Source organism: Oreochromis niloticus, linkage group LG4, assembly GCF_001858045.2.
Source record: "Oreochromis niloticus isolate F11D_XX linkage group LG4, O_niloticus_UMD_NMBU, whole genome shotgun sequence".
In the NCBI taxonomy this organism is placed as follows: Eukaryota; Metazoa; Chordata; class Actinopteri; order Cichliformes; family Cichlidae; genus Oreochromis; species Oreochromis niloticus.
The window spans coordinates 8,145,167-8,168,285 of record NC_031969.2 but is presented as its reverse complement, the minus strand read 5'-3'; the positions used below and the strand labels follow the sequence as shown (position 1 = coordinate 8,168,285).

The following is a 23,119-nucleotide window of genomic DNA, read 5'->3' as shown; positions in this document are numbered from 1 at the left end:
ATTAATATTTTTTAATCTCCACGTCAAACATCTGAAGTGTTTACACAGACCTGGCCAGAGCTGCCTGGAGCTCTTCTTCCTTCTTAGCCAACTGGGCACGGAGCTCAGCAATCTGGGCCTGCAGCTCAGAAATCTGATCACTTGTCTCAGTAAAGTCACTCTCCATCTTGCGTCGGTTCTTCTCCAGCTCCTGACGCTGCTTCTCCTCCCTGCGCAGACGGTCTGGCAAAAAAGAAATTAAACATTTAATTACAGGGATGGGGGAAAAAAAAGATGCCGTGTTACACACAAGTTGCACAATGCTCTCTGCTACTTTTGGGTTTTCTTCTCACCCTCCAAGTCTGTGATCATAGCCTCATGTTTGGTCTTGAGTTTCTGCAAGCTCTTGGATTTCTCCTCCTCCTCTGCCAGGTTGGTGGTGAACTCAGAGATCCTCTCCTCCAGAAGCTTCTTCTCCTGTGCTCACAATAGTGAACAATATGAAACTATTAGTTTAGTATATTATCTTCAGAACAAATTCCCACTGTGCTTGAATTGCACAGCCATCGTTTCCAATTCATTCATCCTGACCTTCATTAGTTTGTTGTTGTGATCATCTAACACCATAACATCCTCTTCTATCTTCTTCATCTTTGCTTCCATGGTGACCTTCTCTAGCTGGAGCTTCTGTCTGGCTGCTTCCTCCTCATCCAGCTGCTGCTCCAAGTCCTGTGTGCAGATAAATGACAAGTTGGAGGTTTAACATGGCAATACGCCCTCCATATTAAGATTTAAATTACCATGTTTTGTTTTCCTGCTTACAGAAATATTTTGCTGCATCTTTTTCTTCTCCGTTGACAGCTGAGAGGCACGCTCCTCCTCCTCCTCCACTCGGGCCTCCAGGTCGTGGAGGATCTCTTCCAGCTCCTGCTTCTTGGCAGCGAGACGGGCTCTCATTTCCTCAGCTTCGGCACAGAGTTCTGTTTCTGCCTGAAGCTGCTCCTGCAGGGCCATCTTCTCAGCATTCAGCTACAAGCAACGGGAAATAGGTGTTTCAGAGACAAGTTCAGAAAAAAAAATGTCACCTAAAAAATTCAGAGCGACGTTATCCCTCATCACTGAATTCACCGCCTATATTTAAATCCTCTAATAGACCAAAACTCTCCGTCTCTTTCTGTGGGTTCATCTGATCCAGTTTATTGCTGTCCACCTAAATAAGTTGAGTTTCAAGTCGACTAGCTGAGGAATTATTTTCTGGCATGATTTTCCCCACATGAGATTCTTTGATGACATGTGTAAATTATAGCTAAAGAAATAAACCAGGGTCATTGATAGAAGCCCTGCAACAGTGCCAGAAAGGGGACGAATGTTCAAGGTTTACCTGCTGGTGTTTGTCCTCCATTTCCCGGAGCTGCTGCTCAGCATGAAAATGCTTCTCTTTCACCTTATTCAGCTCTTCATCCTTGGCCTGCATCTCCTCTTCCTGCCTGCTGACTTGGAGCAGAGGCTTCACCTGAGGACAAACAAATGGTAGAAATGTGAAGAGTAAGAAAAGCCAAAACAAAGGAGGAAAATAACAAAAAGAGTGCAATGAAGTTGCAGAGAGGACACCGAGGCTCACCTTGGTGAAGAGCCTCCACCACTGCCAGTTCCTGAGTTTAAGATAAGCAGCGCAGTTCCTCTGGATCACCCTCATTGCAGTCAGCTGCTGCTGCCTCTTGGCAAAAGCCCTACAAGCAAACAGCAGAGTCACAACTCATATTCTCTAGAAGTGTAAAGTAACACACTTAAAGACAAGAACTACACTTTATATGTGAGTAAAGCTTCTACAGGGTCAGTTACCCATAATGACAAAAGGTTTCTTACTTGCGGGCCACATAGCCTCTGCACCAGGCCTGGAAGCTGATTATGATGTCCGTGATCTTCATGTCCCTTTCCTCCTCCAGGTGAGCCAGGACTCCTGCTCTGAAGAAAACTTTGCTCTGGCCAATGCGGTAGAGGTTGGGATCCAGCTCCAGACTTTTGATCTGAGAGGAAAGGGAAAGCACTAATGATCAGTCACTCCGGCAGAGGAAGTGGGCATTATAAGGGTGTGATTAGAAGTTTAAAGCCTACTTACCATGAGCACACAGGCCTGCTTTCCATCCATGAAGCCCTTGGGAATAGCATTGGGGGTGAGGATTTCATACCTGAGGGAAAAGCAGGTGAAGAGCATATTGGTTTGTTTTTAAATAAATTAAAATTTGAAACAAAAAAACCCCCAGTGGGAACATTTATAGTCTTACCTCTGTCTGAACTCCTGGAAGACGATGCGGTTGGGGAAGCCCTGTCTGCAGATACGGATCCCCTCAAGCACACCATTGCACCTCAGCTGATCCAGAACCAGGTGGGGGTCCAGTTTACCAGCCTGAGAAGAGGAACATTTGCTGATCAAGAGTATGCTCTATTCTGCATATTAACATCTCTCCCTTTCCCAAGAGGAAACACATTTGAGCCCCTGCTGGTGTTTCAGCTGCAAATGAAGATGTGAGAATTGGGCCGAGTAGATCAGTGACAGGTTTAATAAAAAATGATGTCAGGTTGACCTGGTCAGAGTGCAACAACTCCTGGGTTCCTGACTAAAAATAAAATGTGCTCAGTGGTGTATTCTAGCGCAGATGTAATTAACAAACTCCACAATCGAATATCCCTTCCTGCTAAGCATTTTCAAAGTTTCAGTTGCAACACCCAATCAGATGCCCACGTTTCTGTAGTACCTTCTTCTCGTGGTTAGGGATGATGCAGCGAACAAAGTTGGGGTTTGTGTTCCTCAGTGTGGCCATCAGTTTGGACAGCTGCTCCTTGTACAGCTGGCCCACCGTGCGGAACATCCCTTTACGAGTCTTGAAAGCGCCGTGCATCTCAGACATGCCAGTCACCTTATCTAGACCCACAATGCTGTCCACTGAACGAGGGGGAAACAGAAAGGAGAAGACATGATGTACAAAGTCGGAATGATTTGAATATTTAACCAGGCAAACTCAAATCAAATGCACATCAAAAAGGAGAATGAATATGAGCATTGTCTCTCCACTTCCTCTTGGTAAACACACCAGGAGAGAGCAGAGGTAGTTCACAAAACCAGCACCAGTGAAACGCCACACAATCACACACAAAAGTGCATATGGAGAGGGGAACAAATCAGGAAGGAGGCTGACAGAGGGAGTCGCACAAGGCCAGTGAAGTGTGGAAAGAACACGCCAAAAATTTAAAGAACAAAACATGTATGAAGTGCAGTGAGTGGAGAGAGTTCATTACTGAAACTGACAGCTTGTTGCTTTTGAAAATGTGTGTGATGACTGATTTAAATATGTATGTGCCTGAAAAGGTGACAAACATTGGCGGTTGCAGTGGGCATGTATTTTTGTGGTGACATTAAAAAACACCAAACCCATGCAGGATATACCCATTGCTGCAGTACCCATGACCAACACCAGGAGTCCCCAAACAACACTATCACACAGAGGGAGAAAAGGAGAGTTCAATGACAGAGCAACAAGTGGCAAGACCACCAGAAGATTTCGCTACTGCACACACAGCTGATTTTAGAGCAACACAAAATACACTTTTGGTTGATAAAGCTGGGAGAACGAGGGGATGAAAACACAGTGGATGATGGATTAATGGTGGAAAACAGTTTTGAGAGAGAGAGCAGGACCAAAAGAAGGAAGAAATACTAAAGAAATGAAAGAAACCTTTTTTCACCTGGATCTGAGTGCAGAATAGGAAAACGCTGATAAAAATAGGCTCTCTGACAATTATGTACCTCTGAGATGCAGTAAAAGACAAAAATAAGAGAAAGTGGGGCCACACAGGGGAAGGAATGGAAGGAAAACCACCAACAGGATTTGAGGAAAAAATAAATTTAAAAAAGGTAAAAAACAAAGGTCCACACACCAGACAGTAAGAGAGAAAAAAAGCACTATGAAGCAACATGATTATATTCCCATATCTTAGAGGGGCAGCGATTCCTGGGTTAAAGGCAAAAACAAGGCATCTGCCTCAACTCACCATCCTTCCAGAGCTCAGACACAAACTTGTCTGTGGACTGGTTGAGCAGTGTAGCCACATTGTCATTCAAGGGATCCATGTTCTTCAGCAGCCATTCGTCTGCCTTGTAGTCCACCTGTAGAGTGACATCAGACAGGAAGCGTCAAGTTTGTTTTGTTTGTTTTTTTAAATGATAGAAGAAACACAGCATAATGAACTATGTGATGTTTACCTTGCCAGCATAATGGATAATGCAGAAATCTGCTTCATCCTTCAGTTTCTTGGGCTTGAAGAATTTGGGATGTGTTCCCTGCTCCTGGAGCACCTTCTCCACAAAGCTCTTGTCTGTGGCCTTAGGGAACCAGCACTCCTCATCCAGCAAAGCCAGGATACCCGGGGGGCTGGCCTGGGACAGACGAGAGCACATGAGTCAAACCAACAAAGACGCTCCAAGGACCAACATAGTTACAGCAGATCAGAAAACTCACTGGCTTCTCAATGAGTTCGATGCAGGGCTGCAGGTCGAGGCCGAAGTCAATGAAACTCCACTCGATGCCCTCCCTCTGGTACTCCTCTTGCTCCAGGATGAACATGGTGTGGTTGAAGAGCTGCTGCAGCTTCTCGTTGGTGTAGTTGATGCACAGCTGCTCAAATGAGTTCAGCTGGAGACATGGAGGGAAAGAAAATGCTTAAGAAATCTGGTGGGGCTGCATGTTGTTAAAACAGACGGCCATGAACGTGAGTGCTCAGCTATCACATAGCTGATATACAATTAATATACATTAATTATACAATTATCTGTTTATTACAGCGAGTGCGGTGCTTGATGGAGAGGTAATTATATTTAAAAATTGCCTTGTGCGTTTACCTCGAAGATCTCAAAGCCAGCAATATCCAAGATGCCAATGAAAGAGGCTCCCTGTCTCTTGGTCTTGTCAAGTGCTTTGTTGATCCTCATGACGAGCCAGCGGAACATCCTCTCATACGTGGCCTTGGCGAGGGCTTCCACAGCAAACTCTGCTTGTTCCTGAGTCTGAGCCTTCTGGACATAGTCTCGACCCACCTTGATTCTGGGTGACAGGATGGCCCTGGTGAAGTCTGTGACATTCATGCCCATGAGGTGGGATACCTTCTGGGCAGCTGTTGAGAAAACGAGGGAAAGAGAATGAGTAGTGCAGGATGGAAGAGTGACATTTTAAGATTAAGGTGCAGAGTGCTCGCTTACCTGTGTTATCAGGCATAGAGGCTTGGTCTGTGTGGCGCTCCTTCTTAAAGCTCATGTTTCCAAGCTGCAGAACAGATGCCACCACCTTCAACAGTCCTGCACACGGAAAACAGCAAAATTAATTAACATGACAAGAGTTACATTAAGCTGGGAATACATAGAGAGAGACACATGCAGAGAAACAGAAGCTGTTGTCTTACCAATTTGCTCATCCTCTGGAATACCCATGATCCTGAAGGCGTCCATGGTCTCTGTGAACAGATCCTTGTCCTGCTGGCCCGGAATTGTGACGTTCCCATTGGAAAGAAAACGGTAGTTGTTGTAATTTTCCAGGAGGAGATCACCTGAAATCAAACAGCAAAGGAAAAGTTAAAAAAACAAAAACAAACAAACAAACTTTGTAGCAAAAGCCTTGATAAAGTATAAAAAAAACCCCCATCAAGTCACCAAATGCTTGAGGAAACTCCACGATCTTTAAACAGATTTTTGTTTAATGTGCTGCTTACTGCGCAATTTGTCTCCAGCCCCTGTGAGCAAGTAGTAGAAGATGTGAAAGGTCCTCTCTTCTTTGGCCTGGCGAATGGCACGGGATTTCTCCAACAAGTCTAGAGGTCGGTGTGTCAAGGACAACTTTTGATACTACCACAGCAAAGCTCTTGAACTGGTTTAAGACTTATTTAGTAATAATAACCTAAAAAGGCAACAACCGGACAGCATTAAGGATACAAGTTTCAATATTGGCACCAACGATGTAACCATTGACGTCGAAATTGATTCTGATGAATTTTCCCTGGAGGTGTGGAGGGAAAAAAATGTTTAAGTGAAAGTGAAACTGGCATTTAGAAGAAATCCTAAACAAAGGATGTAGCAGTTAATTCTTACGAATCTGGAGGAATTGTCATTTTTGACAGTCTTGGCATTTCCAAAGGCTTCTAGAATGGGGTTAGCCTGCAGCAGCTGCTTCTCCAGCTCCCCCTAGTGGAAAGGAACAGAATGGCAATGCAAAACATAAGATGCCGGTACATCCATACAGGTAATTTCTCAGCCATGGATTCATATCTAAGACCACCATAAATCATTAAAATTAACCTCTTAAGCCCCAACGCCTAACCAATCTCCTGCCTTTTGCCCCTGTATCTGAGGGCGTTGGGGCTTAAGAGGTTAATCTGTGTATTGTGAGAGCATCACATGCTAATCTGACATTTACTAGAACGTTACTTATGATTACAAAAAAAGCAGAGGCGGGCGTTTTGCATATACCCATAACATACTTACATCTGAGGCGGCAACATGGAGAACAAGACATTTAAAAAAAGCGATAAGATTGATACCACATACATACGTACACATACACCAGCAGCACACATCACACCCAAGCATTTTATCCCAACACGCAACGTCATGTTAGCGTTTAAACTGACAAAGACCCCAAAACCCTGAGACTGTCAATAACCCGTCACCTGTTATTCAAAGCAGAGGAGTCCAGTGAACCGCAAGCACAAAACAAGTTGTAGTTTCTATTTCAGTACTTTAATAACTCTTTCCTTCAAAGAAAACCCAAAACCCACACATACACCATGCTTAATGCTGAATTTAACCTTTGAATTTTGAGTCAATCTTAACCAGTTCTCATATTATATCACTATCAATTAGCTTTTTATGAAAGCAAACGGTGTCCCCCAGCCAAATGACTACAACTTCCTCAAGTGCATGTGAGGTCATTACACAACATGTATGCAGCTTAGGATATCTGTCCAAGCAAAAAAGAAAAGCGACTTTGGAATCATGGGCACGTACAAAGTAGCAACAAAACCTGTGAAAAGTTCAACCAGACAAATGTAAATACATCCATCATAGCAAAAGTAGCTCAAGCAAAGACCCGGCCCTCTTTATCCTGCCATTGTCTGGCTGAATTTTTCACAGGAACACATACGGCTGCCGCTGAGCTGCAAACAAACTTCCTCCATACTTCCTATTGGCTGGCAAGACATGTAACCCCTGCCCTTGATACAAAGTGACTCCCATAATAGTGCGGTCCAGCGAGGGGGGAGAGAGAAGAGGATGGGCGGGGTAGAAGGAGGACGGTGATGACAGAAGCAGGTGGGGAGGAAGAGTGAATGAAGGGGGAGGGTTAACTCACATGTGACAGGACCAAGTTGTTCTGTTGATGGGAGAGAGAAATACAACAACCTCAAAAAGGGACGATAGATGCGGTTTTCATTAAACCCCAGTGGGTGGGTTTCAGCAGCATCTATCACAGCGCTGACAGGCCAGATAACAGTAGTGTGATGTAATGGTTGACTGCTTGGCAGAGTTTTATTTCTACTGACAAGTTGCAGTAAAAAGTGAAGTAAAGCCAAACACATAGTAGATTAAGTTAGGTCTCTGGTCTATATGAAGTGTGACAGGAGGGCCTGAATGTACACTACTGTTTTCTGTGCCTGCAGGGTCGTTATTTTCATTGCCACACATTTTCCCTTGATGGTCTTTCTGTGCAGCTTTACCACACAGAAATTTTGCTCTGTTTCCTGTAGAAAATGAGCAGCTTGAAGGCAACAATGTAATGATTGATTCACAATCAGATAATGTGTGCATACTAATTACAGTTAAAATGAAAATAAGTAGATCCAGGGTGCTTGGAGGAAAAGGATGATTACTTGAATTTACAGGAGTAAAACAGCTGGGAGTGAAGTGAGATGAAGGAATGTGATAAACAATGAGGTCTGAAGGTTCGAATGCAAGTATCAGCTGCAAGACTGACCTGATCTTTTTTGGTCTTGTGAGAGGAGGCGATGTGAGCGAGATACTGGATGACCTTCTTCGTGTTCTCTGTCTTACCAGCACCAGACTCGCCTCTACAGAGACAAACAGGAAAAATATAAAATAGTCAGTGGACTGATTTAACACTAATGTGATCTCTGTTGATGTGTTCATCATCTATAACTTACGTGCAAAGGATGGACTGGTCTTCACGATCTGCACAAAAAAAATAAAATGTGCAAAATGTTGAATATGTATCCACTGAACAACAATTCTGCATCTATAAAATGAACATACGTTATCATTACAGTGCATGCAGTTTTTTTGTCTATACGACAGGAAGTTCATTGACCACAGAGAGGAAATGAATATCCGGCTTCCTGCGACAGTGAAGACGTGCTTGGGTCTAAGTAACCTTTTTAATTACTGCATTGCCTCCTCAAATGAAAAGCATTGAAGGGACAGAGTGTAGCTCGGGTGGAGTGAGCAACAATATCCACAACAGTGGCCTTAATGTCCAGCTGCTGTGGTGCATGCAGGAGGTGGACTAATTAAAAGATACAATACAATTGCCATGCAGGAAACACCGAGAACTGTCTCGATGGCAATTCGCAGTCGCAAAAACACTGCATAATTATGTGACACGGCATGAGTTGGGGGGGGGGCACAGGAAATCTGCATTAGCAGAGCTTTGTCAGGAAATTTGCTCAACATAATGGCTGTAAGCTACTGTACAGGCTCAAACATGGTGTCAATTCATAAATGTTGAACATTTATTTTATATCCCATGTGTATCCTTCCAATGAGTGAGCAAGAAATGTTATTAGCTTGAGCTGAGAGATTCTGATGGGACAAGCTGGAAAACTGCAATTCTCAGAGGGTCTCAACAACATTCTGCAACCAGCGGTCCCCTGGGTCTTCCATGCAGAGCCAAAATACAGAGTACTCTTATACCCTGCGTTCATTTTTAAAAGAAGTAATGATACAAACAATCAGCCAGTGTTGATCAAAGCTGTGTCACCCAGAACACCAGTTTCACAGACAATGTTCTGTCTGGGAATGTTAGACAGGAACTGTATTTTTTGGTGTGGAAATGTTCTAGAGTTTCAAACATTTAACAGCAAACTAAATATATTTTCATGATAGCACATCGCCACCACATCCTTTTCTTTAAATGCCGTCATACAATTCTCATCTCGACAGGCAGCTGGGACCGTGTCTTACCCTGCATCATGCTTCTGTAAGCCGTGTCAGTGATGGCGTAGATGTGGGGTGGCATTTCGTGCCTCTTTTTGCCCTTGTACATGTCAACGATCTCCTCTGAGTAGATGGGCAGGTTCTTGTAGGGGTTTATGACGACACAGAAGAGGCCAGAGTATGTCTGCAAAGTGGATGAGAATTAAACAATTAAAGAAGTGCTCTTCGCCTGAAATGGAGAAAGAAATCTGTACTTAAAATCATTATCTGTCTGCTTCTACAACGTCCAAGTCAAACAGAGAGGACGTGTATATGTGATCAGAGATTTGCATCCCTCTGCATTACTAAATTAATATAAATGACCAGTTCGCATTAAAGTAAAAGGGCTTCCGCAGCTTCTCGATAACAAGGACTTCCCATCTTCAGTTTAAAAATTCTCATGAACTCTTATTTGTAATCCTCCTGTGTTATGTAATATTAAACCCACCCTGCTGCAAGTTTAAACTGATGACTGACCTTGGCATTATAAAAAGTACAGCTATTTGACAAGCCAGCCAAGTCATATACACAATAAAACAATGTTTTCTCAGAGTCAGACATTAAAATTCCCTGTTTATTCATTTCTATAAAACTAATAAGTCATGTATCTTGTATATCTGGAGTCATCTCTCCTCATATCATAACAAATGAAGGGTTGTTTTTTTTTTTTTTTTTTTTTTTTTTTTTAATATTTCGCATTCCTGAGCTGCCCTCCCAATTTCTTTGTACCAGGCATCTTTCCCTCTGTTGTACACCCGCGTTCCCCCGAGAGATGGTCAATTTCATGACTACAGACCCTGGAGCCACTCAAACCGACCGTAGCCTGGGTCTCTGGAGGGAGGGGTACAACGGGCTGTGTTGATATGACCGGGTCACACATCGCAGAGTCAAAGAGGCCAAAATCACTCCCAGCCCAGATGGAGTAAATAACATTCATTATGGGGGCAGCAAGAGCAGTTACAACATAATTTACATTCCATGTTCATCTCTGCCAAAACTGTTTTTCATCTCTCTCACACTCCCGACTGTATTGTTCCCTACAGCTTCCTGTTTACAAGACTCCGAAACACACATACACACACAGATCAAACAAGAGAGACAAAGTGGGACAACACTGAGGGAGAAGACTGCTGAAATACCACTAGTATGTTAAAAGACTGCTCACATTCTTTATAAGAAAAGCCAGTGTGTATGATTTGTCATTGCACTGGAGCTTAACAAGATAATTAGGAGGTTGGACAGGGTTCAAGAGTAGGTTGTTTTCTATAAGCCAGTGGGGAACAGCTATGCTCTTCCTTTTTCCTGTCATTTGTTTTCTATAACAATAGTAACCTGGTTAACGTTTGACATTATGAGGCAAGTCTATGAGGAAGTAATCCCCACGAGCTAAAAGCAAAGTTTTCAGAGGGTTTTGTTTGTGGTTTTTCTCCTGCTCTTGGGTCTGAATGATGTCAGCGATAGCAGCCATCCCTAATATGGTGATCTCATGCACACAGCTCTGGCTGTGGGCGCAAAAGCCACACCCAACTGCTGATCAGACCTTTTGTTTATGAGGGGAAGCCAATCAAAACAAAGCTTGTTTTTTTTCTTCAAAGGAAGAAGAGCTGAAACAGCTTGCTTCATGCAGGATGAGGTCAGGCGCTGCACCAAAGCCCAGTGTAATAATCTATTCTGAACTGTGATTCATAAGAAGTCCTAGAATTAAAACACAGTTTGATGTGAGCATAATGGGTCTGCAGTCAAATAGTGAACATGAAGAAAATGTATTTTCTTTATTAGAAAATCAACATATTAGTGCATCATTTAATTGAATGTCATTTTCAGTTGCAGCTTAAGCCTTGAATCTTGCAAAGCTACTATACTAGAATCCAAAATTAATAATATATGTGGGTGAATATAATTAGAAATCACATCTAGTAGATTATTGTGATGTTAGATTTCAGCAGACAGAATAAACAGAGCAAGAGAAGGTCAGTGCTCCATACTTACATATATAAGACCAGAGTAATATCTCTCTTTCAGGTTATGCAGCACGGATGCCTCATTCAGACACGTGAGCTCAGCCATGTCCTCGACCTTGCTGAACTTCGGGGGGTTCATCTTCTGGATGTCATCCTTGTTCACTCGGATCTTCTTTCCAGAGTCTGCCAGCTCCACAACGCACTCGTCGCCGTGCTCCTCCTTGATGGAGCCGGCCTCGAACCCCAGGCGCTCCGAGGGCACCCATACCAGCTTCTTGGAAGCCCAGTCAGCTTGTGCCAGTGGGTTGTTGACCACATTACGGTCCACATACAGAAACTTGTCTGCATCCGACATGGTTGCTGTTTTACAGAAAGAAAAAGAAACAATGTTTGTCGTTAGTGGTGCAGGGAGATTAGTGTCACACTAGAGTTTAATGAGCAGTTTCACATCTTCAAAGGTAATTTCCTGTTTAACTCCTTCTCTATTTGGTATCCATCTGTCTACACGTGTAATCTCTGAGGAATGCACAGGTCACCACTAATGTACAAGAGCAATACGGATCTGCGTTGACATAAAGGAAACCGGTCAAACAAGGATCTGTTACTCCGAGGCTAAATGCTGTGAATACCTAATCAAATTTCGAGCGGCAGGGAAGAAACGTGTCCGGATCACAGACACAGCCGTACCAACAGGGGTGCCTCCAGTTTGGCTAACTGCTCCAGTACACAGTCTTTTACTGGCTGGTCATGGTGCTCGTTTGATTTTAGAGAGATAAACTGGTTGATGAATTATAGCGCTTATCAAGGGGTTGCAGGAACTAAAGGAAAAGTCCCTTTTCACATTCCTGCTTGATTGTTTTGGTTTATTATTTAGAGGAAGTTTAAATGTTTGTGTGGTGCCACCCACATACATGTCATTCGTACTTTCCCCTTTCCAATAGATACTGAGTAGGCACCTTGAGGCCCATCCAAAAATTCCTCCTCTCTCACTAATGCGTTGCAAAACTATCAAGTAGGAGGAGAACTACCAAGCTTGATAAAACTCATGAATTATAAATGAATACAAAACAAATGAGATTCACACTGAATGTTGCAGTTCACATTACACACAAGCGCATAAAGATAAACATCAGGTCTAATCATATAGATTGAAATCTCTGCTCAGCCTAGTCTAAACACGCTTATAAATAACAGCTTGCTAACAGGGAGTGCTGTGGTTTAACCCATATGGAAAGTGACTAGACTAGTACAACCAGTAAGGCAGGCAAGCAAAAAAAAAGAAAAAGAAAAGAAAAGAAAAAAGGCGCGAGCAGGCTACAGCCAAACCGCCCAAACAGTGAGTGCAGAGACACTGTGAGCAATTAACCGAACGTAGTTTGCTTTCACCGACACCGGTACCCCAGCCTTTACTATCTCAATTATCATTCCAGCACAGCGGGAGACCCACACCAATTTTCCCAGCATCACCAGGGTTCTTGGTCCTTTCTAGTGTTCCCTCACCTCTGAGGGGAGCAGAGCACACAGACAGTTTGCATATGCTTCGTCACTCATATGCAAACGTCAAGAAAAACACAGCAGAGGTCGGGCTCAGCAGGTAGTCATGCCTGTGTCTAAATGAATATATAGAGGCAGTCAAGTGTTTGATGAGAGCAATTTCACACTGCAGGTCCAGTGGGACAAGGTTCAAATTACTCATGCTCAGCATAATAAAATGCTGCTTGTACACACCACTGATTTACAAGTCTTGCATTTCCAGAGCCTTACAAAAAGCCATGTACATTTTCCTTCAGCTGTCAGCAGTTCAACAGCAGACTTCACAGCTCACACATTTCCCCCTAAAGCCCCAAATTTAGAGGTACAGTGAATTTGTGTATAGTTGCTCTTGCTTTACAACAGTGGAGATTCTCAGCCAGAGGGACACAACCTTTAAACTCTGAAGCATTCATAAATTGTTCTCAATGTGACAGACTCTGGAGGACCTAAACCAAAAAAAGTACTAAGATACAAAAGTGCTGCTTGTTCCAGCACATTAACCCTGAGCTCTGAGAAAGAAAGCAGAGGCAGAGCCATTCTTCTCATGACCCCTGCTGCTCCATGTCCTCCATCAGCACTCTGTCAGGCTGAACCACAGCTGACGTCCATCACTGCGCACCACGCCCACTAGCTCATCTGTGGTCTACAGACCCCATCCTCTAACAGAACGTGGGGCAAATTTGTCCTGCTTTCTCTCTCAGCTGGCCACAAGCTTCCTCGTCTGCCTTCAGACTCCCTGTGCACAATCCTAACACCAGCACCCACCCTCCCCTTTTGTTTATCCAGTCTTTTCAGGGTCACATTCCTCCCATACTCACTCTTTATCAGAGACAGACAGCATGCAAAGGCATTCCACAAATTTCTGTCCTATATACCTCTCCCCTTACATCTTTCTCAAACCCATTTTCTAGGGCTTCTTCCTGTCACATTAGCATGTCAAGTGTGCCCTTAGGGGTTTCACAAACATTGCTCCATACTTTTGAGAGCTCTTCATTCCTTGTAGTGCGTCTCTGACAGTGCTCCCATACTCCTTTAAACTTCTTTTGGCCATTACTTGTCCCTCTAAATTCAGATCAGTTGGCCCCGTGCAGAGTTTGTATGCGAGCCATAACTGATTATAATCCCTGTAGCTTTGTTGTCTGGCAAAAACAAGAAGTGAAACAGAACACACCCAGCGCTCTGGTTTGTTTTAGCTTGCTATGATTCAAAGGTACAGGGCGACATGTTTGCCAGGCCACTATAAAAAGTATCAAATAATCTTAACAAATACACACACCATCTGTTGCTGCAGTCAAGTTGCTTAAGGATCAAATACTTGCTAGTTTATTCATTTTAAATTAATGTTAACCAGAAGTCTTTCATACGAAACTGCAGTTTAGACATTTAATGTTTGGAAACTGCTGCAAGCAGTTGTTTTTCTTACCAATTAATCCACAGATTTTTTTCCTATTTGTCCATTCCCAGTTACATTATGTCTGACTTACTCAAAATGTTTTTGTCCTAACCACATAAAGTCAGTTTATCGTCACCTATAAAAAAAGAAAGAAAAGAATCAGCCAAGCAGTAGAAGAGGAGGACTAAAGTCCAAACTAACAATGACGTCTGCCATAGTCCGACTCACATGCCTGACACAGATAACCGTGACATACTTCAAACTAGCTCTCCAGAGAGCAATGAGGTCTAAAATTACTCCCAGCAGCTATTCTAGCTTGGCAAGGGCTGTTCTATATAGAAGGTAGAAGACGAGGGATAAAGAACAGCCAATTTTAGAGCCTAGCTTTTCCCCATAGAGCTCAACAGTTACAGTAAGTCTTGGATGTTGACTTGACATTGAGATAAAACACTGTGCATTAAAGCTCATGAACCCCCCCGGTTCCTATTCTTGAAGCCCTGCTGCCAATGCATCCATAATCCTGTAAGAATCAAGCGTTCTCTGAATCCCTGTCTGTGGAGCGACACTTGGCTGCGAAAACACCATCTATTCTGCTTAGCCCCACTTCAACTCATCTAGATTTTCATAACACAGATTACTTATTAAGTGATTACGTGGTGGCAGATACTTGGACAGTCATCCTGAAACCAGCACGGCAAAGTTTTATGAGCAATGACTGAAAACCCATTCAAAAATTATATTTAAAAAAATCACAACAGAGTTAGTTAGCTCTACCCCATTAGACAATCTGGCTGAAAGAGGAAGAGGAACCACAAGACAACACGAGGACGAGAACAAAGGCCGGTGTGCAAAACTACATCACAAAGACCAGTGTGGTTCCAAACAGAGGAAGTAATGCAGGAGCCAGGACATTTAGAAAGAAGTGCAGGAGGAACAAGGAAAGGAAAAGGGAAACGTAACGTTTAGAAAGCAGGTGAACCCAAGACCTTTTAAAACTGAGACCCTCGATTCATCAGTTAAAAACACCCCATCTTTCTTTTCCACCTCACCAAGTTAAAGATTTAAAAAAAATAAAAATAAAAACTGGAGTCGTGACAACCTCCACCACAACTTGACCATGTACAGTCAAACCCTCCTGCTCCAGCTGAAAGGAACCCATAAAGCCAGCTGTGCTGAGCTGACATTGGCAGGATTATTAATAGAAAGGGAGCAAAGTCAATAACACTGTACTCCCACCAACAGCATCTCATCACAGCATCCCACTAGCATAACCTGAGCCAAGCCTGCTCGTCCTCAGTTGCCTTTCTCATGCTGTGGACATTGTTTTGCCCCGTTGACACCCTTCATCCGTTTATGCTACTCATTCCAACAAATACTACTTTGTCTATTTTTACTGCATCAATGGCTCTTCTGTCGTGGCTTTACTGCATTCGACCCCCTCGCACTTTGAGCTGATCACTGCAAGTCTGCCCTCTCATGACATGAGTGTGTGCCAGACAGGAGCCGCTAAGGTACCGAGTCAGTCAAAATTCATTATGGGCTTACACGTCAACTCTCTCTACCTCCTTCACCCTCCTCCTCTGAAACTGGCACAAGGGTGGGGCAAGGGAGAAGGGAGGGGAGGAGAAAAAAGGAAATGACAAGCTGAGAAAACTATTTTGCCATTTGAGGAACTTGTTGTGTGCGAGTCTTTCGACGAGAAGAAAGGTGGCGCTTTTCTTGAGCCCATGCTGTGCAGATCTGAGGACTGAGGAGTAAATTAAGCCCTGGCTGGAAAAATAACCACACTGCATGACAGACCTACATCACTTTCCACATTACTTTTCACATTCCTGCCCCAACCAGGATCAAATTTCACTGCACTGTAAGCTAGCCACTGCCATCTACCACTTGCAGCTAGGGGCCCCTACAACATCATATGACCTCAGACTTTAGTCTGACCCCCCACAACCTTTTCAGATGAGCTAGTGAACTTCTTCGCCGACACCACAGTCATGTTTAAGTGTGTTCATCTGAATTAGATTTGACTGACAGCGAAATAGTGGATATAACAATTGAACTATGAGTGTTTGGTTAGGCCTCTCGTCGTTAAATTAGTGCCAAGCAGGCCCTTTTCAACCATACACTGTATGCAGAGACAGACACAGCCACCATAATGTCACCTACTGGTTATGAGGTTTTGTTGTAAAGATCTTGCTTGTGCATTTTGGCCATCAATTTTTTAATATCATTATTTTTAAACTAGAAATGAAGAACGAGAGGTGAATTTGTGTGGAATCCCCATGCAATAGTGATTTCTCAATATTTACTGAAAATTAAACCATTGTTTGAAAATGAACATTATCCTAGATCAAATAATGCTGAAAACCAGCTTCTAAGACCATAAAGTCTGATGTTGTCAGTCAAATGAGAACCAGGTTGCCTTCTCAGACTTCTAAACTAATGCACTTCTTTTCACAGATCGAAGTCAGGCCCTTTTGAGCATTAGCACAAGAGTACAGATTTAATGCACTTGCACAGTGACTTCACTTTTCAGCATATAGACTGTATACCAAAGATGGACATACTTTTCTACTGGTCAGCAAAGGGGCAACTCCTTTGGTTACCGTAGTAAGTAGTTTACGTTTTCTTTTTAGTTTATGAATGGACAACCACAATAGAGCATAAAAATATAAAGAAGTGTATGCTATTGGTGTGGCCTACATGTGTAGGTAGACAGATAAGGTACTATTGTCTCTCAGTTTCTTAGTCAGATCCACTCAATCTTGCAAATTTTAAAACACCAAGACGGTAAAGTCGCAACACTACAAGGCTTACTAACCAAAAGGTGCCATCACACTGCCAAGTTCATCGTTAATATACAGTCTATGAGCTCAACAACTACACATCATTCTAGTTGACCTTTTCAAGCACTTCTTTTACTTTAAGTTAACTTTCTTGCACTTGATCACAACACAAGTTTTTACGGTGGAGACAGTGCAAAAAAAAGAATTGGAGAGGGAACATGATCTTTCGACATACTGCCTCAAGTCAAGCATTTCAATGATACTTTTAAGTCATCAGTTTCCAATATATCCATTTCACCTCCACCCAATCCAAGCAATAGTTAAGATTCGATGTTGATTTAAATGACAAATAGGGCAGATCGTTTGAAATAGGTCATCTGCCTGACAACTGCAACAGTTTCAGGGTCACAGAACAAATTTCACAGCTATCTTTGAAACAACCACCCTGTTACACCACAGCCCAAACGACTGGTTACTTCGCCTGCCCTTTTAGAAAAACACTCCAACAGTATTGACTATGTGATAGCTCACAGATCGTTACGTAAGCCTTTTAATAGACAGTGAAAGAATGCAGAAGGGAGTTAAGATACACATTTCTGTTTGTCAGCAGCAATCTTTCTTAGGAGGAAAGCTGCACTGGAACAGCTACGCATTTGATTTCTGACAGACACAATGAAGGAAATCTACTTTTATTGCTTCACTTTTCATATGTTCTTAAACATTCAAGTATACCAGCAGACAGCCTCCGTCTGCTGCTTCTACTTTGTGGATTGCCATGTGGTTTGTCTCAGCCTTATCACTTGTTATCGCTACTTGGGTCACTCCCTTTGAGAGATTCAGACAATACAAAGCTGTCTTCTTTACAAAAAAAACCCCCATCTCATAAAACAACACATTAACAGTCTTTAGAGAACCACATGACAGTCTGACAACCTGGACAGCTGGCATGTAGTCAAATTTCTGATTAACATGTGAATAAACTGTCCAACGGGAGTCAAATATTAGACCTATTACTCAGCAAGTTTCAAAGTTCATAGTGCAAAACTGTCTTTCACTTCGTCCCAAGTATCAATTGCTTTTACTCACAGTTACAAAAAAAAAAAAAAAAAACCAGGTGTGTAGGTCACACACGCCCACCCAACCATGGACAAAGTACATTTAGGTCATATGCAGAAAGGCAACTGAGCTTTACTACAGTCACAGCAGATTAGCCACCTTCCCTGTTTCAGGCCTTTTAACCTCCACCCAGCTTTTTTCTTGATTCACACTAAAGAAAAAAATGTACATTTACATGAATAAGTAAAGCATGCTAACTAGAACTTTGAAAAAGTTTTTACAAGACAAGATTTTGGAGAAGGCTCAACTGTATGACTGTAATCTCTAATCAAACAATACTTCATAATTAGTGTAACCGAACAGAAAGAAGCACCATCTGCTGAGCCATTGCCACAAGGAGGCATAAGTCAAGGTCTGTCCTTCAAGACCTGAAATATCAACAAGTCTTTTGTTTATGTAGACTAAGTCAGAGCACAGTCATTTCCTGGCATTGTTGGGTTCTACTGAAACCTCACAGGTGTGTGCTGTGAGGGAGGAAGAGGGGGGGGGGTAATAAGCAGAGGAAAAGAGACAGGGGAGGTAAAACGAAGAACATGCACTGTGAACAGAGGTCACAGAGAAAGGTCTGATAAGAAGACTGAGACAACAAGGAAATACAGAGCGGTTTAAAAAAAAAGAAAGAAAGAAAGAAAGAAAGAAAGAAAAAACCCACGGTCTGCATATCCTTGAGAGCAGTCGGGTCAACCACTAACTGAGGCAGAGCTAAATTAGAAGAGACATTCAGGAGAAAGCAGCAGTTTGAATGACTTGAATTAAAGGCCAGCATTAATGATATACTGCATTCAGACTCCACAGGCTCAAATGTGTTAATGTTTGATACTGCCTTAAATACACAAAAATGAGTTTAAGCCAGTGTCGCTCACAGCTGACACTGCTACATAGGATATGATTGGCTCTGCTATGGATAATGAAAAAACAAACAAAAAAAAAACTTGGCAATCTCCTCTGACAGGAATGTTTTGTTTATATTTGTGAATCTTGTGTGAAAGACGCACCCAAATTTCAACATTACCATTTTCCTGAACATTAAGAAACTATTTCAAGAAAAGATAAAAGCTAAACCAAAGGAAAGTCACATTTTCAAAAGTCAGAACCTTTTTTTGTTCTCATCATTTTCAACAGACAGGTATCATAATTAATTCAACTATGCCCCATTACTCTCAGTCCTAAAAAAGCCCAGCACATATTCCAATCTGTTTTTCTTGGCAATCTAAATTACTGCACATGCGAATGTAGTTCATAAAGGCAGAGTAGGGATACCTGACATTTCTTCAAAGAACACTGTGACTGGGTAAAAGATTGCGATGTGCCAAATAATGTCACACTGCCCTCTCCACAGAGCAACAGAAGCAAGGGGCCTGCAAGTAATCTTCCCCAGCTGAGACATCCACTCTTCAATGAAATCTAAACATCCACAGGCAAGTTCCCTCAGACCGTATCACTCTGAAAAGACTGAACAGCCTCACACACCAGCACCCTGTTCACATTTTAAAAGAGGCCTGCATTCAATTTTGTCAGGACTACAGTACATAACTGCCGCCCCCCCAGGAGGGCCTCGAGTATGGACATTGCTGACACATGAATGATGGAATGTAACGATCTCTGCAGGGGGGCTCCATAACAGCACCGAAACTGGCAAAGGGAGAGGGGAACTGGCCTCCAGAGAAGATGTTGCACAATGTATTAATTTGCCAAAATGACTCTTGTGAATAACAGGATATGACATACAACATGTCACCCCATGTGACCCTTCAAGCATCAGACTTTATTTCTCAAGCATCGCAGCACATGACTGCTGCTCTCAGGGAGACTCATCCGGAGAAACATCACCCTGAGATGCCATTTATAGAAGAATTCTGCACAAGCTGTGGCTATTCTTCTGCTACTACAATGACTAATACTGATCACTGCTCAGCCTGCAAGCATAGTTACTGTAGTAACCTTGCACTGTGGTTTAAGACTTTCTTGGCAGAAACCAACTGATATGAAATAAGCATTTCTGTTCAAAAGCAAAAAGGTGCCACGCTGCCTCCCTCTGAGACCACGAACACCTTCTACAATGAGAAGCAGGTTTGGGTGGAGGAGTGCCAAAGCTGCTGGGATGCCCAATTCTGATTTGATGCAGACTTTGTGCATTCCTTCCCCCAAAATGCTGAACTTTGGTGCTTGTCATAGCCTAAATGACTAGAGAGGGTGCGTTCCACAGTCCCTGAGTGCAAACAACTATGCGTCATCTAACGGATGCAAACAAATGATACTGACAAAGCACATCACTCAGGAGGATGCACACTGGTATGACATGATTGGTCCTGATTTGAATGGGACACTGAAAATCTGTGATTGGCCCAAATGTTGCCGTAACATGCATGTTCTCTTTGAGCCTGAACTAACTAGAGATGCTTTTTTTGTAATCTCTGTCCTGCGAAGTTATCAGAAGACTGTTATGAAGCCCTTGCAGATCAGCATTTCCACTGCAGACGCATGCACACTTTGCCCGAGCTTGAACTCAAAGTTTCCTGTGATGACTTTCGAGGCTCTAAAATTACATGGCGTCTCATGTTTTACAGATCGTAAAGCCTTTTGAGGTAAATTTTGGTTACTGGGTTGCACAAATAAAAATGCACTCAGACTGAGCTGATACCGAGCCCTTCCAGCTCTTATAAATGGAAGAAGTCACGCTGCCCGGCTAATGTTCATCAGAGTGGACCGCATTGTAATTACAAGACAAGCCTGGTCATTTTAAGCTGGCACTGCAGGAACCACTCTGACTTAACATCTGGCTCATCTACATAACAACCACATCTTTTATCATAATGCCCATCTCCCTCTGCGAAATACTTCCTTCTGCTTCACCCCTTAATGACTTTAGATCCTCTGTGTGGATAACATTCACTGCATTTTTTACATGCATCTCTATTTTCGTTCTTCACTATCTTGGCCTGGAATAATGCTGACTGGAAACACTGCTTTCATATCAGGCAATCAATGAGTGTATGAAGAATGAAACCTTAGCCTTACTGGAAAGCCAGTGGACTTTTATCTTAAGAGATAATAAATGTTAAGTGCCTCCCAGGTGAACTAGAATATTTTTATTAATAAATCTATCTAGAAATATGTACTTCACATAGTACAGACAATCACATAGAACAAGTTAAGCTTCTGAAACATCCATATTAGCCCAGCTCCTATGAGTTTTCCCATTAAATTACTTCTCTATGCCTCTCCCAAAAATCACAGTCAAATGTGTTCCTCGTGTTGTCAGCGTTGTTTAAGCCTTCCTGGTGCTACCATGTTGGCAGTAGCAGTGCACAGACATGCAGGTGATATGGTTTAGTATGGGTAAAGCTGGTCAGTGGCGGAAACGCTCAGCTCGGCGATCCACTGACGTCATCCTGCCAGCCAGACATATTACCGGCCACACTCTGTGTCTGTCTCCCACCGCTACACACCGATAAGTTCAACCACCACAAACTAAGCATTCATATCTTACACCGAGCCGGTGTTCGGATAGCCTGAACTTCCACCTCTTCTCTTGAGCTCAAACTCTCCCCCGGCTTTTTTTTCTCTCTTTTTTTCTTTCCACGGTGCCATTCATTCAAGCGAATCACTTCCTGCCTCTACCGTTAAGACTTTTAGCTTCTCGCGAGCTGCCACAACGCTGAAGCTGTACTGAGACCTACGCTTCACATACTGCACACTCACTCGTGTATTAAAAGTTTATGGTCGGTATATTATTTGAATATTAAAGTGCTGTGAAGTTAAATAAAGCTCGGGTTAAAACTCTGACGGAGGTCCCACTCCACCCAGAGCAGCTTGCTCTAGTTGCAGCGCTGAACTAGCCAAAAAAAGAAAAAAAAAAAAAGCCCTGCTTCCTGGTTCACTGCACTTGCTGCGGCGACAAGCGAATTGCACGAGTTAGAAACGAGTACATGGAGAAAGCATGGCAGACAAAAGTGTTCAAGTTGAAAGAAATTACCTGCTTTTGGGGTGCAGGATGCCTTTTTTAAGAGGGTGGCTAACAACAACCGTGTGGCTCAGTCAGCGTCGCAGTGAGACAAACTTATCTTCCTGTCGGCAGCAGCTTCGAAGAGTTCAGGCTAAACTACAGAGCTCGCTTCCTCCACTTCAGTCAGTCGCTCTTTCTATCTTTTTTTCTCTCTCTCCCCCCCTCTTCCTTTTTCCCTCCCTCTTCCACTGGCTGGTCTTTGGTTTGCGTAATTTTAGTCAGCGAACGGCCCGCCGGAGCCTGGGGTGGGGTTCAGGATGAGGCGGGACCCAGCTGTCACATATCCGCCCCCTGGCCAATGGCCGCCGTCCTTTGTTAATCCTCGACACTTTTGTCCAATCAGCTTCTTCTAAAGACGGAACAGTGCGGAGGGGTGACAGCGAATAGGCGGGACAAAGAAAAAAAAACTGAACTTGAAAGCGTTGAGAGGAGGGAGGAGAGACTAGAGAGGTTACCGATAAAGCTGTGTTTAATGAGAGAGGTATGTGCATGCTAAGGATTTTTATGACCATATAAGTACCAGTCACTCTCAGGATGAACTGCATCACTCAGGATCTCCCCTCGTGTGTCAGCGAGGTCTAGTCTGCCCTGAGCGCTGTGCTAAACAACTAGCACAGATGGCTCCAGATGTGATTGATTTCGTTTCTGCTGTCAGATAGCAGACAAATCATGCACATGCAGGCTTGCCTGCTACTCATATTACTAATCTGTCTGTCTCTTTCTTTTTTAAGGTGTAACGAAAGCTCAGGCAGTGGTTTGTTGAAACTCTACACCCACCTCTGTCTGCTTAAACACATAAGATGTATTAATAGTGGAGCACTCCTCTCTGTAAACAGGCTGTCTCCACTCTAAAAGGAGGTCAGGAAGGCCAGTGTGCAGCTGAGTGGCTGACCCACACTTTGGCAGCATGGTTGCAGAGGGCCTTGAATTTTTCACTGTTAAACAATTTTCAAAAACTCAGTCATCCTGTCACCATTACATACAAGCAATTTCAGCTTATTGGCTCCTGCTTCCACCAGAGGGATTTTTTAAATATAAAAACTTTATCCACACTTTCCCAAGCTCTTAGATGCGAGAAACCAGGTGATGTGGATT

At 43.1% G+C, this 23,119-nt stretch overlaps 1 protein-coding gene across 2 annotated transcripts in view; it reads right to left on the bottom strand.

Annotated features, from left to right (window-relative positions):
* Nucleotides 1-22,151, bottom strand: part of LOC100707073 (myosin-9) — a 29,174-nt gene extending 7,023 nt beyond the window's left edge. Inside the window, exons 1-25 of one of the 2 annotated variants that reach the window (XM_003443073.5) lie at nt 21,995-22,151; nt 11,219-11,550; nt 9,218-9,374; nt 8,182-8,209; nt 7,995-8,088; nt 7,374-7,394; nt 6,116-6,208; nt 5,960-6,023; nt 5,740-5,838; nt 5,434-5,577; nt 5,234-5,329; nt 4,877-5,148; nt 4,497-4,670; nt 4,241-4,414; nt 4,030-4,144; nt 2,736-2,923; nt 2,265-2,386; nt 2,099-2,168; nt 1,846-2,006; nt 1,601-1,709; nt 1,361-1,492; nt 802-1,008; nt 571-708; nt 333-456; nt 51-222 (exon numbers count right to left, since the gene is read on the bottom strand). In XM_003443073.5, coding sequence (XP_003443121.1) covers nt 51-222; nt 333-456; nt 571-708; nt 802-1,008; nt 1,361-1,492; nt 1,601-1,709; nt 1,846-2,006; nt 2,099-2,168; nt 2,265-2,386; nt 2,736-2,923; nt 4,030-4,144; nt 4,241-4,414; nt 4,497-4,670; nt 4,877-5,148; nt 5,234-5,329; nt 5,434-5,577; nt 5,740-5,838; nt 5,960-6,023; nt 6,116-6,208; nt 7,374-7,394; nt 7,995-8,088; nt 8,182-8,209; nt 9,218-9,374; nt 11,219-11,545 — 3,281 coding nt within the window. In that variant the 5' untranslated portion in view covers nt 11,546-11,550; nt 21,995-22,151. The remainder of the gene's footprint in view (nt 1-50; nt 223-332; nt 457-570; nt 709-801; nt 1,009-1,360; nt 1,493-1,600; nt 1,710-1,845; nt 2,007-2,098; nt 2,169-2,264; nt 2,387-2,735; nt 2,924-4,029; nt 4,145-4,240; nt 4,415-4,496; nt 4,671-4,876; nt 5,149-5,233; nt 5,330-5,433; nt 5,578-5,739; nt 5,839-5,959; nt 6,024-6,115; nt 6,209-7,373; nt 7,395-7,994; nt 8,089-8,181; nt 8,210-9,217; nt 9,375-11,218; nt 11,551-21,994) is intronic. The other variant, XM_005468499.4, reaches the window with a different exon arrangement.
* Nucleotides 22,152-23,119: the final 968 nt, after the last annotated feature.